This window comes from Salarias fasciatus, chromosome 1 (genome assembly GCF_902148845.1).
Source record: "Salarias fasciatus chromosome 1, fSalaFa1.1, whole genome shotgun sequence".
NCBI lineage: Eukaryota > Metazoa > Chordata > Actinopteri > Blenniiformes > Blenniidae > Salarias > Salarias fasciatus.
This window is the reverse complement of record NC_043745.1, coordinates 24,523,563-24,539,695: the sequence shown is the minus strand read 5'-3', so window position 1 is coordinate 24,539,695 and position 16,133 is coordinate 24,523,563. Positions and strand designations below refer to the sequence as shown.

The 16,133-nt window shown below is 43.0% G+C and overlaps 1 protein-coding gene across 1 annotated transcript in view; it reads right to left on the bottom strand.

Moving 5' to 3' along the window:
* fam189a1 (family with sequence similarity 189 member A1) overlaps positions 1–13,269 on the bottom strand; it is a 91,159-nt gene extending 77,890 nt beyond the window's left edge. The window contains exon 1 of the mRNA XM_030095286.1: positions 13,177–13,269. Within this exon, the coding sequence (XP_029951146.1) occupies positions 13,177–13,269 (93 nt within the window). The remainder of the gene's footprint in view (positions 1–13,176) is intronic.
* Between the last annotated feature and the right edge of the window lie 2,864 nt (positions 13,270–16,133).

The following is a 16,133-nucleotide window of genomic DNA, read 5'->3' as shown; positions in this document are numbered from 1 at the left end:
CAGAACTGGATCAGAGGAGCCGGTGTCACAGCCATGAAAGAGTGTGTTACTCTGATAGTCCGGCGCAGAGGTTGGCTAATATCTGCAGACACACACAAACACTTAAAGTAAGGCTTGCAGGAATGGCATGTCAAAGAAAAACAGTCGAAAAAAAAAAAAACCCTAAAAAAATAACCGCTGAAATGTCCCACATTGCAAAGTCAGAGTGGAAAGGTTGAAGCTGAACGGCTTCAAGACAAACAAAACGTGTGTGAGCACTGCTAGATCCCCGTATAGGAGAAGCCTACTCAGCGATGAGTGTGCACACAACACTTTACACACACTTCAGATCGCAACTGGATCTGCACTTTAGATTCCAAGAAAAATAAAAACAAAGTAATTGATTCTGCTATAAAAAAAAATTCCATTTTGAGCAGTGTTTACTATTTTACTCACTGCTACAGTATGAGCTGAAAAGCTGCTGTCTGGACACTTATCCTTGAATTGCTGGACGAGGCCGGCTTGGAGGAGACCTGCGGGGCAGATCAGGGACACGTGGAGGACTTCCATCTCCCAGCAGCTCTGGGAACTCCCTGTGAGCAGCTTCTGGGGGAAAAGACGCCGGAGCTTTTCAGTTCCGCTCCGTTTGTAACTTGACCTTGATACTAATTAGAGAGAGGACAGTGGAAATGTAGTACTGAAAGAAATGATGGAGGTGGGAACGAGCAATGAATTTAACATTTCTTTTCTCCCTCGCACATGGTTTGACTTTTCTCTTCAGTCATTACGGTCAAATTAATTTCTGCATTTTAAACACATCGCCTCAGCACTAATTCACTCATAATTACTATTGGCAAATCCTCAAAACTGGCCTTCTTTTATTCAACACATGACCGTTGGTTAAAGAGATCATGTTGATTGTTGCGACTTTCAAACAATCAAAATTAGTGTGCAAATATCTGGGGTTTGTGTTGTATCAACATCTTTTTTGGATTAGTTTTCCTTTGTGGGAATTTTCATTTATTCAGCCACATTAATATTCAGATGTTTCACTAAATACAGGAAATGCCTTGTAAAAAATATTTATATTAAAGCCTTGAACGCCAGTGTAAACCCATTTATTCAGCATTTTATTTTCCCCCCCCCCCCAAAAAAAAAGATTGGAAGTCACAGAATGACCTGAAATCGGCTTTGCAGCCGTTCATTCTTAGACCTTTGAGTCACGAATGGAAAATAATAATTTAAAACGAAATAACTAAATGTCCAATAAATAAGAGAAAGTTCAACAAGGGCCCTTCCAGGATGGACACACATGTAACAGAAGGAGTGTGTACTGAATAAAATTACACCTGAGCATTGCAATTACGTTAAATCAGTGCATTTATTATTTTCCAGCTCATGTTCTTGTTTCATGGTTTTTATAGTCAATTTTTTTGACTTATTTCTGGGTCAATTCCTGTATTTCTATCAGAGCAAACGCATTGGTAAACCAGTGTGAGGAAGTTAGGATAACCAGGCTACAGTGGGGTGTTTATGGCGCCACATTATTGAGCAGATATGAAAGGAACAGAATTCTATGGATTCCACCTAAATCACATTCTTCACCTATTCTTATTCATTTATGCATGGCGCCAATCAAAGGAGCCATTACTGAGAGTGAGGGCTTAGAGAGCGGCCCGTTCCTCAAACATCGTTGCAGCCAAGATGGATGGGGCTGGCGCGGTTGCCATGACAACCACGTAGCTGGCCATTTGCCAGGATCCACGATGATTTCCCATCAGCTGCTGCACGGAGAGGAGCAGGGACCCTCGCTGGTGAAGACAGGCTTGTGTGTGAGTGCACAAGAATCCCCCACAACCTCATCACACACACACACACACACACACTCGCCCCTTACTGCCATTTGTTCTTTTTTTATTTCATGTATCGGTTTATGTGTCAGCATCATTTTCAGTATATTTGAAATCTGTTCAGTCTTATTTTTGTATTTCACTTTCAGTATTTCACTTTAGGCGTCTGGTGTTTCTATCAGGGTGTGCATACATACTGTGTGTGTTTATGTACGCATGTATTTATAAAAAAATAAACATTCCATACATATGTTAAATGGCATTGCTTAATGCTGGAGTCAGAATAGAAAGACACATGCAGACGTACTAATGCACGGGTTCTCCAGCAGCTCCCGTCTTGCTGTGTCAAGTGAAACAGACCCTATAATTTTATTTTCAATTTTTGCTTTTTGTTGGTGAAGAGATGAAGCTCTTTCTGAGGAGTCAATCATCTCTGAGCGTTTTGAGCTCGGCAGCCCCTGAGCGCAGAGTAATCTGACACACAATGCACGTGTTAAAGGTGCACTCTCTGCGGTGTGTGAATGTGTGTGTGTGTGTGTGTGTGTGTGTGTCCTTCTGCCGTTAAGTGCAGGCCTGTGTGAATCTGCAGACTAAGACAGCAGGAAGCCCATCGCCCCGGCCCTTAATGAAATGAAGAGTGGCTGATTAAATGGAGTCTATAAGCCAGCTAGAACACATCTCTCAGTGAGTCTAAGTATTGATCCCATATTTTACTTCTTGTCCAGTCGGCTCAATTTTTTTTTTTTTTACACATCTTTGTAAAATACAATATCATAGCTAGATTAGAGGAACGTACTGGAGTCAAAATGTATCTCCATTCATTGCTGGGTCCGAGTGCAGACTCTGGCCCACATTCGATGGTTCTCACTCAGCCACCCACCTGCCTGCTTACAGCCCACAGCACAGCAACGTGGAAGCAAGAATTCTCATTAAACCACGTTTTATTCGCCCGAACAAAGAAATCGTGCAGATATGAACAATTTGCTTTTCACTTGCTTTAAATTCGATGGATGTGATACATTTTAACAGAGTTGTACAGTTACAAGAGGCCGTAAAAGTCAGAAGTGCTCGTAACAACAGTCGAGCTGCAATACGCTTGGTTGGAAACCAGCCTGTAGCGTCACAGAGCATGTTGGAGAAGAGATGAGTCGTTTCCATCAAATAAAAAAAAATGATGAAAAGGAAATCTCATGTCTGTCCTCATGTGAATGAAACAGGTTTGGAACATATGGAAGTCTGACACTAGCCACAGAAAAACAGCGTTATCAGAAGCTGATTGTTTTCTGTATTAACATGGGCTGTACTTATGGTGAAAAGAACATAATAATAATGCATTGGTTTTATATAGCACTTTTCTGGACACTCAAAGACACTTTACATTACACTCCATACTGGGTGGTGGTAAGCTACTACTGTAGCCACAGCTGCCCTGGAGTAGACTGACGGAAGCAAGGCTGCCAATCTGCGCCATCGGCCCCTCCGACCACCACCAACCACTCACTCTCACAACTTCCATACTTAGGCAAGGTGGGTGAACTGTCTTGCCCAAGGACACAACGACAGTTTTACACCTGCAGGAGCAGGGATCGAACCACCAACCTTCCGGTTATAAGACGACCCGCTCTACCATCTGAGCTACTGTCGCCATGACGGAAAATGAAAAGTTATAAATGACTTGAGGGACAGTTCAATGGAAAAACCACAGGACTTCAGCCCAGGAGATGTTCACACATAAAAAGTCAAATCGCAAACAGCATCCATCACATTAACACAACATTATGTTTCTCACTGAATAATAAAAACTATTTGTGATTCTGGAAATTCACAGAACAAAGACTGAAGCTCTAAATTTGAATATGATAGATTTAAAATGTAAATCACCTTGCGTTTCACCTTGAACATTTTTCTGTGTGTGTGTGTGTGTGTGTGTGTGTGTGTTCTCAGATGAAAGACAAATGAAGGTGAGCTGCAGCATCAGGGGAACTGAACTCCTCATGACTGTGTGTCAGTTTCAACCTTCAGCGGCCATGAGCGAGCGAGCGAGCGAGCGAGCATCCCTAAATGTGTCTGGAGGTGTGTGAGCCTCGTGAAGGTGTGTGTGGCGCTCCGGTTGGAGGGGTCAGGAGGTTTGACGCTGCTGTTCCTTCCACAGAGTGTTCGCCGGCCTCGCTGAAGCGCATGCTGACAAAGCTTTACAGGCGCGCACGCTCGGCCTCCTCATGCTCGACAACAGCAGCGGCCCACCTCCACACCTCCTCCCTCCCTCTCTCTCTCTCTCCCTCTCATTTTTTCATTCCCTCCCCAGCATGTGTTTCCTATAGTATTCCCATCGCTCTCCTCCCACCACCTGCTTCTCTCCTCCAAAGACCCCTCCCCCCCATCTTGTATATCACCACTTCACTTCGGAGCTCAGCAGCACCCCGCCGCCGTTACCATGGAAACAGTGGGACAACAGCAGGTTGGCTGTAGCGGCTGCCTGGAGGCGTGGCATCTCCCGCCATCCTTTGCACCCCCACCACCACCGCCACTGCATCCACAAATCACAGAGGTCCTGGGAAACCGTGAATCAGTCACCGTCAACAGCTAAACAATCGCATGCAGCAGCGCCGAGGAGTCCTGCACCACAGAAGCAAACAACACATCTCCTCTAACATGAGGAAGCGCTCACAACGTGCCTAATTTACTTTTCATCACTTGATCAGTGTCAAATATCTGCCCAACAATATGCAGAATTTTGCGATATTTTTTCCACATCAAATTCTCTCTCTCTCTCTCTCTCTCTCTCTCCCAATAAAACGATCTCAAATGTCTGATGACTCATTCTACACTTGGGGGCATTTAATAACCCCGCAGCCATTAGAAAATGCTTGGCTGCTGTGTTTTCTGCACCTACAGCAAAGTGGGTTTTGGAAATTAGTTCAAACCCACATACAGAGAAATTGGCTTAGCAAATGTCAATCAAATGTGGAACGCCTCCTCAAACTGAAGTCTTTATATTCAGCTGAATATCACTCCTCAGGTCCATTACGAAACAGTATCAGCAGTATCTTTGAATTTGTATGTTTATTTGATTTTTTTTTTTTTTTTTATACACTCAGTCACTACTTTTCCATAACATGCTTTGTCTGAATGCTTTCTCAATGCAATCTCATGAGCATTCCTCTCCCCGCCCGTGTTAAAGGATGCCTGAATGAGTCCGAGCACATGTCTGTAACAGAAAAGCTCCATTAGTGGAAACATAAACAGGGTTAGACCGCTTCCTCCGATCCAATCACAATTTCACAGAACATCTAAGGACATCTAATCAGATAAAAGTGTTTACATGACGTGATTTTAATTGGATCTGCTTTGAATGAAATTACATATGGCCCACGCAACTGTGGCTGCAAATACATCCAGCTTCAGATTCGCAAACGGCAGCATCAGACCGTGGAAACCTCGATTTACAGCACATCAACTTACCAAGCAAGGACTGATACCAAAATCACCAGATTATTACAACTCACTTGATAATCTATTCATCGATCTCCACACACACACACAGCAAAAAGAAATGTACATGACAGTCCAAAGAACAAAGAGTGGTTAGCAATCTCGCTCCACTGCAAGAAAGTGGTTTGTTCATATCTGAAGATATGATCTGAGAGTCACATGGGTGTGTCTGCGTTGGCGACTGATTCAAGCTGTAATCTACTGTAAGCCCGACTTCACATCTGCAACCCTGAAATCAATAAAGGAAAGTCAGCGATGCATGCACTGCTGGCAAAGCCTTCACACTGAGAAATATCCTGCTCAGATGTAGGAAGAACTTGCAAGCTCCAAACAGAGAGGCCCCTCAACGGAATGACACTAAATCCACCCATCTGCCTCTATGCCGCTCGATCCTGTGCAGGGTCGCGGGGCGCTGGGGTCGATCCCAGCTCACCATGGGCGAGGGCCGAGGCAGAACCTGGACAGGTCGCCAGTCCAACACAGAGCCCGGAATAAATCAAATTCCTAAAATATCACCCATCTATTCTCATGACCTCTTTTGGACTTTGTCTTTGATACGTCAATCGAATGAAGCTGGAATAAAATTTCTGTTAATTTTCACACACACTTCTCACATAGTGACTAAGAAAAGACCATCACAACTCGCTCATCAACAAAGTATGGAGCATATCATTTCAGCAGCACCTTAAAAAACTTTAAGACATCTAGAAAAAACCTTACCGAGTACATTTAAAATTTTAAAAAGCTATACACACACAGAGAGAGACGGCATCAGCATGCATAATTAATATTTAAGACTCAGTCAAGAGCAGGGTTAAAAGAATGTGTGTGTGTGCGTGTATGTGTGTTTTCTTTTGTTTTTTTTTTCTTTTTCCATTGGATCAGATGAGGAGGAAATCAGTTAAAAAATACAGTGTATACATTTTTCAGAGTCCTTCAGTGTTTGAAGATTACTGTATTTCTTTCATGTCTCCTTCACACCGACAGCTCAGTACTTGAACACTCAAGTCTTACGACAATAAACTGCACAGTATTATACAAAGTAAAAGGCCTCGAACTGTTGCTGGATGTTACACATAAAAAAAACCCGGGCCTCCTTCCTGATGTGAGATCCTCGCTGGTTAATGACGCACAGCGTTCCTCCAGCACAGTTTATTTCAGCCGAAGTGAGCGACGGGAGGGAGAAGAGACCTGTGAGGTTGAAAAACCCTTGACCTGTTTCTGTGCATCACAGTCATCATGAGAACGCAGCCGATCTGATTGGTTGTGAGCGAGCTGAGACAAAGAGAGCAGAGGAGGCAGGAGGGGCGGCTGGGCGATTCAGATCCCCATCGGAGGATCTGTATGTTACACGCACAGCTACACGCCACACCGCCACTTTCCGTTTCACAAACGCTTCTTTGAAGTCGCATCAAAAGAATATTGAGTGTGAAAAAGGAGAAAAGAGTGACGTTTCCTTTGAGTTCCTCAGATGTTTGCTCTGTGGGGTCCCACCAGATGAACTTCACTATGCGACAGAATCTCTGTAACATCCAGCTGTTAAATCCTCACGGCAGGAAAAAAAAAAAATATATCAACAAGAGCTGTAAACACCACGAACAGGCTGCTGAGACCACAAAATACCTGTAAATGATCAACAGGCGACATCTGTGCTTTATTCCTTGATATATTTCATCAAGAGAGGAAATAGATTCAGACTACGCTTCCATCCATTGAATCTGTTGTTAGAGTCAATGAACAACAAAGTTTTTTGGGTATTTTTTCTGATTCTGACTCAGCTGACTGTAAGCAAAAGCAAAACACTCACAGCCAGCGGACACATTCACACCTGTGGGCAAATTCAGAAACACCATTTGACCAGTACTGCGAAATTTTGACCGTGTCGAAGGACGATGAATAATAGTGTCCACGTCTCTTCTCGTGACAGAGAAACCGTGGATATATATGTCAAACAGTGGGAGCGGTTCACAGACGGCTATAATTATAAATCCAAAGATAGAAGAAATGAAAATTAGACACCATCTCACTGTTACACAGTGCAGCAGTGCTGCTGCTAATTCCAGACGGCGCTTTTTTCCCTAAACAAGTTCCCTAAAGTGTGAATTGAAGAAGAAATAAAAAACAGATGAATAAAAAAAGATGGAACACAGTATTGATTCATGAGAGAATTAAGCTTAATGACCAAACACAACCTCTAAACTTTTTCTCTGCCTCGTGGCAGCTAAACCTTTGGGCCTCGGCGCTCAAAATTCAGGAGAGAAGAGGCAAAAATGTTGAGCTGTGCGCAGCAGAGGCCAAGCCACACATCCTTCATTGATACGGCCGCTGAATCAGGCTTTCAGGCCCGTGCTGACAGGATAATCTCGCCCTGCAGCCAACCAGATTTGACAGGAGTGAGTGGCAGACACACAAAGCCCGGAGAGAGCACGTTTGTGTATTTATGTGTAAGAGTGACAGGTGGGGTGAGTTGTGGTTTGGAGGGTGTGTAAATTGCATCTTCTCATCTGCATCAGACAGCTCACAATCCCAACAAACCACCATCCTAAATATTTATACATACAGCCGCATACTGAGCTGATTGTGTGCCTCGGTGTGGCTGCAGGTTTTTTTTAAAACGAATCTGCGAGGAGACCAAATCTAATCAGAACTCGATTTACAGTTCCATATTAATGAAATTATACAGAGCTCCTCATGTGATTAGATTAGAGCAAAAAAAGAGAAATAAATGAATGAATTAGATGTTCTTTTATTGTGTGATTGAGATGTGAAAATGTGTTTTTGCTGACTGATATATATAAAAAAAAAACTGGAGCAAACTGAAGTGAGTGGAGATTTCTATTACATCAGTTTGTCAAATCAAGTCACACAGAACTTAAAGGTTAAAGATGGGTCATGAGAGATTTTAAAAGAAGACAGAAAGGTTCTTTTTTGTTAGTTTGTCTTTTCAGAAATTCCACTTTCAGAAACGGTAAAATATGTTTGCTTTTTTCACATCATGCCACAAACTCTAGATTCCAGAACAAATAAAACATGGAGATGAGATCAGACTTCGAAAGAATCATCTTTCTTTTATGCTGCATGGTAACATATTGTCCTCAGGTATTTCAGGGGCTTACGTCTCTGTTATTTATAACTAAAAAAGAAAAAGATGACGAGTGTCTGTGTCAGGAAGACGCAAATCAAAACTAAGTATCGCTACACAAAAGTCTATCATGCCCCAAAGACACTTCTGCACCCAGAAATACAAGATCAGCAATCGAACTGCCACCCTGAACATCCCACTGCACCACCAGGGCGGCAGACGCCTTATCCAATCACCTTATTCTGATAAAAATCCAATGCTATACCTAATAAACACTGTACTTTTAGCATTTGTATGCAATAAACAGCTTCTAGAAATGTTCTCTGAAATCTGAAACGGCTTTTCCATCTGCTTGCAAACTTTTCATCCCCTCATGGAGACTGCCTCATCCTGCCGGCTCTCCTCACAGCCTCAGAACTCTGCAATTCATTAGAACAAACTAAGAAAAAGCACTAAACTGTCAATTCGGAGGGAGGCGGCGCGGCAACACTGTCAAGTCAAGAAGCAATTAACGCAAAGAAAGGCCTCTGCAAATGATTACGACCAGAAGCTTCTATTCGGCGCCTTCTAATTTCTCAGCCGCGCACACGAGATGATAGATCTCCCCAAAAGACAGAGATGAGCACTCCACGACTTATCTCCAGCTTATTGAACCAGGTTGTCTGAGCGTCAGCAGACCAGGATTTGAAAGAAATTAATTTCGATGACACTTAAAGGACGGCTCGCGGGTCTCAGATGCTTCTATTTCAAGGCACAATATTCCCACAACAGAGTAAACACATCTTAAATGTCAATGGCGGCACGGAAACGAGGCAGCTGGTATCCGATGGTTTGTACAACTATAATTAAAGCTTGAGGACTCGCTGCTGCTGCTGTTGCTGCTGCTGCTGTTGCTGCTGCTGCGCTTTAATCAGCTAACCAGGCCTTTATGGGCACATGTGAGGCATACTGGTTACTCTGCATCAGATATAAAGTCACAGTATGCACACAAGTCTTCATCCATCTTCAAGCTCTCCTTTGTATCAAACCAAATAATTCCGCTGATGCGACGGCTCGGCGGGGCTTCCGATGTATTCCCACCACACACGAAAGGGTGTTTGAATCCTTCCCGGCTACCAGCGGGGTAATATTCTTACTTACATATCAGCTGCGAGCAGCTCAAACAACATGACCTCATACGAGGTTTGAAGAGAGCGGATGAGACAAGCAGCAGCGCCCCGGACTCCACTACAGCCTCCTCTCTCCTCGCCTCTCCAGGAACACAGCACAGACCAAGTGACTCCAACAGTCTCCGAGCATCAAACAATCAAAGCCGATTTCTGAAACGCGGTCGTGAAAACTTGATAATATCCTCCTCTGTGGACAACAGCGGCCGCGATCGGTTCAAATCCATGTTGGTAGCGGCATAAAAACATCCATAAAAATCTCTCAAACCCGTCCAGCATCATCATAATCGACCGCAGCGCCGTTCACTGAATCATAAACAGACAGCGACTATTAGTGCTCATGTCTCACTGATAATGTCTTGTTGTCCAAAGTGCTTTCAGAAGCCAGCAGCCCAATTAGAGCCGATTTTCCTGAAATAGTAATTGAGCGATCTTTTAAATCAGCACATACATCTCAGCCTGATTGGAAATGCCAGAATGGAAATCACCAGATAGGAGGAGGAAGGAGGATTCTTGCATGAACAATCATATTACAGGTTCCTCCTCTCTATCTTCTGCAGCAGCTGCTGCATGGCTGGAATTCACAACACACGTCCAAAATTAAAAAGAAAAACACACACGGAGAAGATCAAACCAGAAATAAATTAGTTTCCTCTGGTGTTTTATAATTCTCAGGGTCATTAAAAACAGTCCCAGCTGATGTTAGGTGAAGGTTGACTCATAACCATTTCTATTAAAAAAAGGCATGCTGAAGACTCAAACACTACTGCGCTCAACACAAAGGATGTACTCTCTATTGAGATTTCCCAACTTTCTCAGTTTTTTTTTTTTTTTTTTGTGAAAAATTATACTTCATTAAAAATTCAAACACATTTACACTAAACACAAAAGGAACAAGTTGGAGATGTCCAGAAGTTTGGGCACTCATTGGGTCTGAGACTGCTGCACCAAGAGATGCTTTGTTTGACACTATTGTGTCAGAGCATTTTTAATCTTTATTGTCCTTTTACTCTCAACATACATTACTGAATGAAGCACATATTCACAAACCACACAAAGTACTGAGGAGCGCATGCGTGCCCAGCAGCTCTTTGTATTCAGGTAACAACATTTATGCACTTGGAGGTTTTTATTAATTCATCTATAATCAACTGGTGCAGCCGAACGCACCGCAGAGCCAGTTGGCAGCACATCTGAGAAAGTCCAGCAACAACAGTCCTGTTAATTTTCACTTGTAGCAGATTTTTGTCCAGCAGCCGACAAATAGAGAATAACAATGAAGTGCCTCGACAACTGCGGAGAACGCTGCGTACATACAGGATATCTACAGCACAGGCTTATTTGTCTGAATCAGATTATTCAGTCAGGTGAGGGAGAACAACCCTGAACTCCCAGCACGGTTTCACTCCAGTACTGGAGAGAGATCGAGGATTTAAAAGGATGCTAGTTTGGTTTTGTCCTCAAGTGGGGAAATCCAAACTAGAAATTCCAATATCAGGAATAGAGACATGAAAAAAAAAAAAAAAAAAAAAAAAAAGGCATCAAACTAAATTCAATTTGTTTCGTTAACAGCTGAGACAGACGAATGTTTAGGTGCACGAGGCTTCTTCTAATGAGGAACATCAACAGAAACGCGACACATTAAACCGAGAAACGTATATAAAAACAGTTTTTTTCTTCGCAGTTATTGCTGAATGAGGTTGCTGCGAGACGCTTCCCCGGCTCCCTTATTACCAGAATAATTGCATGGCAACACCCAAGAAAAACATGTGTAACGATAATGAGCACACACTGCATTGTGTTACTGCAGCGGTCCACGGAGCACATTCATCATTTCATCAATGTGAGCATAAACAAACACCGACTCCCCGTTAGCCCAAGATTACCTACATGGCCCAGTGCAATTTTAACTAAGCCACAATAATTACAGTCTATGTGCGATTATGCAATGTTGCACACTTCTGAAGAGGAGCCCATTGGTGTGTGTGTGTGTGTGTGTGTGGGATGCAAAAAGAAACGTCTCTACTGCATCCTGTGGATAACTAGACTACCTTCTGTTTTCTTCTTTTGGAGAGGTTTCACTTTTGCACAGAAATACAGTCCTTTAAAAAAAAAATGCTCTGAATCATTCTGCTCTGAATGTCCTGCAGGCGACATCCCTCTCCAAGTAAAGTGATTTATGATTCCTCCTCTGGGACTCTTATAACATTTTTTTTTTTAAAAAGGATGAAGATGATAAAAATAAGGATTTGGCAAGCTCTGTATTGGCTAACATTGAGTTTACTGTTGATGTTACAGTGTGCAAATGAAATGAATTCTTTTTGGTGAGTTCAGAAATGTTCCCAATAAACATGCAGAAATCGTGAAGTTTAGGGGGAGACAGTACACGGTGAAATAATGAGCATAACCCCAAAGTTCACTGGTCTCCCTGTTGGATTGTGTTGATTCAATCAAGGGGAAAATCTATTTCAGTCCCTGCAAAGTGAAGCAGATACCAGACGCACTTTCATGAATAAAAGCAAAAACACGATTTCATTTTATGCTCCAGAAAGTGGATAAATGGAATAAAAATGCGGCTTCAGTTGGATATTTATAAAGAAGGTTAAACGATCTCCAACGTCATATTCCCTGATCTATAGCCAAACGGTTTTAATTCAATGATTACCTCTCACTTTGTAAACCTTAAAGAAAAATCCCATTGCAGTTCTTCTTTCTAGGTTTTCAAACAAATACTGCATTTTCAGCCTCCTCTGACCTCTGAAAGGGAGGGTCAGCTGTTAATCACATTAACCAGAGTCGACCTGGAAATGCTGGGCTCAGTTTTCACCTTGACATCTCATTCTCCGACTCAAACAACAAAGGCATAAACCATGTGCCAATTCCTCCTCCGTGCAAAACCTGATTAAACCCAAAGAGGGCGGGTTGTTCTGGAGACCCGGCACAGCCTCGGATGAAAGACAAGTCAATGCCACGTGAAGAGAATCGATGCATTGCTCAGCCGTGTTCGAGACCCGCTGCTTCTAATTTACGTTTCTCCCACTGAAGGCTGAGGCTGAGCTTTAAAGAGAAAAAGTAGACCTGCAGCTAAAAACAGGTGCAGCTGCGAATCTGAAAAAAAAGCAGCCAGGCTCTTTCCGTTACATCCAAACAGCTGTGGAGTTTAGGAAGCTGCAAGTCACTGGATACCGAGGCAGACGTGGCACAAATGAGCTGTAAGCGTATTATTTCAAGGCACAAGTCTAGAATTTACTTAAGCAAATTCATAATTTGGAGTAAATTAATGAGTAAATGACTGTAGATATGAAATGCAGAGTTTCATTCAGGTGTCGGAGCAGGAAAACATTATGCAACACCATCAACCGCTCGTGTGTGTGCATCACAGTTACACATGTGGACTTTGGCTGATTTTAAACAATGTAAACACTGAGCAGATCGACTTGTAACTGCTACAATTTAGGGTTTTTCATTAAAGCTCATTTCATCATTTTCAATGTGTCTCCATGATCACTCCGTCACGCTTTTCGTCATATGACTTCTTTCCAAAAAGTTGAAGAGGAAGCCCCCACTGGCCCGGAACTGGATAAAACGGCATAGAAAGTTGACGTACGGCGTCCACCTGACCACCTGAACCGCTGACCCCCTGAGTTTTACTGCCGCTGTGGCCACCCAGAGGCTCTCTGGCGTCCCCCGGGGGAGACATGGCCCACAGCTTATCCCACAGGGTATCAAGCATCAGACAAGCTGTGGGATTTTGGGAGGCTGTATTTGTGAATTAAGACAATAAAACCAATTCCATCTCGGTAAAGGAGAGCCTCTCGATAAGGGGCCCTTTAAAGCTGATCAACACACACGCACAACGTGTATCTGTCAGCGGGGCGAATTTCAACGATTCGTTCTGCTTCAGGATGCACTTGGAGAAGGGAAAAAAAAAAACAAAATAAAAACGTATCAAATAGAGCAAATCGAAAAACTTGCAGGGCAAAGACGAGTTTTCAATTAATGTCGAATCCTGCAAAAACAGTATTGAAAATGCACAATTTTGAAATACTATGAGAAAGTAAACCAACCATAATCTCTACAGTTCTCCTTCTCTGAATGTTAGTTTGAGTCATCATCACTGTTCGCCATCTCATCTGATGTTTCTTTCTCTTATCTTTACAGGCGCCGCATCCTCTGCAGACCTGAATATTCATTCCTTTATTTATTACATGTCGGGCACGTGTGGGCCATTGAATACATTACCCGCTTTATCATAGTAATCAAAATGTAAATGTGGGTTATGAAGGCTGTAAAATATAAGCTTGTTAGGAGTTATTATTCCCTCATACCAACACATGAAAAAGTATTTCATTTGTACGAAGTATGTACAAAATGATTAAACTGTAATTTGCAGGTTGCAATAAAAAAAAAATGTCTTTTTTCTATCATTATTGTAGCTGCTCATGATGTACAGTGATTATTGTGTGTTCCCCTGTGCCTGTAACAGGTTTTGTGAGGTAGATTAGTTGCCGTCTTTGTTGTTTAAGCGGTGAGGTGCTTTGTGTGGAGTCAGCATTTTGTCCCACCGCTGGCTGCGTGCGGCTCCGCGTTGTTTTCTCTCCCCTCATTTTTTTAATTTCACGGCTGTGTGATTAACTTTCAAGGGCATTTCTGCACCAATTAATTTCCGTCCCCCTTCCACGACGTTGTCTGCAAAACACCTGAACAAAGCGTTACAGGAGGCAGAAGGTAAACGTCAGCTGGCTCGCGCGCGCGCGCTCTGCATGCGAGGGCAATTTAATCTCTTCATCTGGATAAACTCCATTCCTCTACAGCAAAAGAAAAAAAAAAAGCTACAGCGATGATAAAACACATCCCACCTCCAGGAGCGTCGACCGAATGGCTCCTCAAAACCTACAAACAGAACAACATATTTCTTTCTACCTTTTCTCCTTTGAATTACGAACTGCTGGTTGCCAAGTGTCATCTCCGCGACAAATGAATGCACAAACGAGCCCCCACGCCGCCATAAATATTAATAAGGATTGTCACCCACAAAAACTGATCATTAGCATATGAAAATAACTGGTTGACAATCAGGAATCCACTCGAGAAACCTCTTTTGTTGTTTAGACAGTCAAGAGGTTCAAATACAAGCAGAAATTAAGGAGTAAAATACCAATTCTTTGATAGATTTAATTGATTCTGTTTAGCACACTGTGTGAAAGGGTCCTGGATCTATAGGCATCAATCCAAACACACACCCACACACACACACACACACTCAACACCGAGGGAAGTGAGCGCTGTGCAACGGACCAATACGAAACCTAAAACCCCCTCAATTTATCAAAGTGGCCCCACAAATCAATGTGGATTACTTTGGGAGAAAGCTCTGCTCGTGTGGCCGAGCATTTCCATTACCACACAACAATATTGGTCTTTTGGGAGGCTGCGGTAATTTTGTCTATTGATCAAATCACAGGCAAAGATCACATCACTGCGTCTTAGTTTAGGCAATAATTCAAATACGATTTTGGGAAAAAAAAGGCGACATCATCTCTGAGTGGATATTGTCACACACACATACACACACATCAGGAGCGCCACCGCGCTCTGCACAGCTCCGAAAGACCACGATCACATGATCACATCGCCGTGGAGGTCAGACCACACTCAGGTTACATATTGCCAAATAATAAAGGGATTATCCCTGTAATCCAAACGGTGAACACGTCCACCGCAGTGGCAAGTGTCACCTTGTCTGATGTGGGTGAAGCTGCTGCTCTGCGGACCGGACGGGAAAACGAGAATCTCATCATCGACCCCAGTCAGAGTGAAAACACAGTCATCCTGGCACAGAAAGTTTGGACAGAAAGCCTGAGTTTGACAACTTAAAGAAAAAAAATTAACCTACAAGTACCTCTGAAAGTAATTCAATGGTTCTATCATGCTGTAGGTCAAGCTGGATATTGATTGGACAACTACAACTTTGGTAAAGTGTAGACAAAACCATGTTTCCAGTGAGTGGATGTCACTAATATAGATTGATTTAGCAGAGCGCTTTACATTTTTGATCATATTAACTTAATCACACACAGCCAAAGGTAGACAGCTGCCGTGAACAGCCATCGCAGATTAGCGGCGACCCGCTCTACAAACAGAGCATCACGGTAAAGACAACCAGGCCGAATGCGACGCAAATACAGTCCAGTGACCGCTGGTTTCTCTGATGGAGGAATAAGAAGAAGGCATACGAAAGGTCAGAGGTGAAAAACGACAACAAGCGCGTGACCTGGAGCTGGGACGCTGTGTGTCTTCGCCTGTAACTTGCAAGCAGTAGTTTAACTGGAGATTCCCTCGCCACTGTGGCTGCTCCTGACAGCTCTATTCAGCAGAAAACAACTAATGGATTTTCAAAGTCACCTTTTTGTTTAAAAAAAACACAGAGAGAAAGACAAACTCTGCCAATCCCATTAAACCATTTTAAGGATGAACAACACCCCACCTTGATAGTGCACTGCCTCACATAACCAGCATGGCGTTAAATCATGTGGGAGGACTTCCTCGGTGCTAAACCCGATT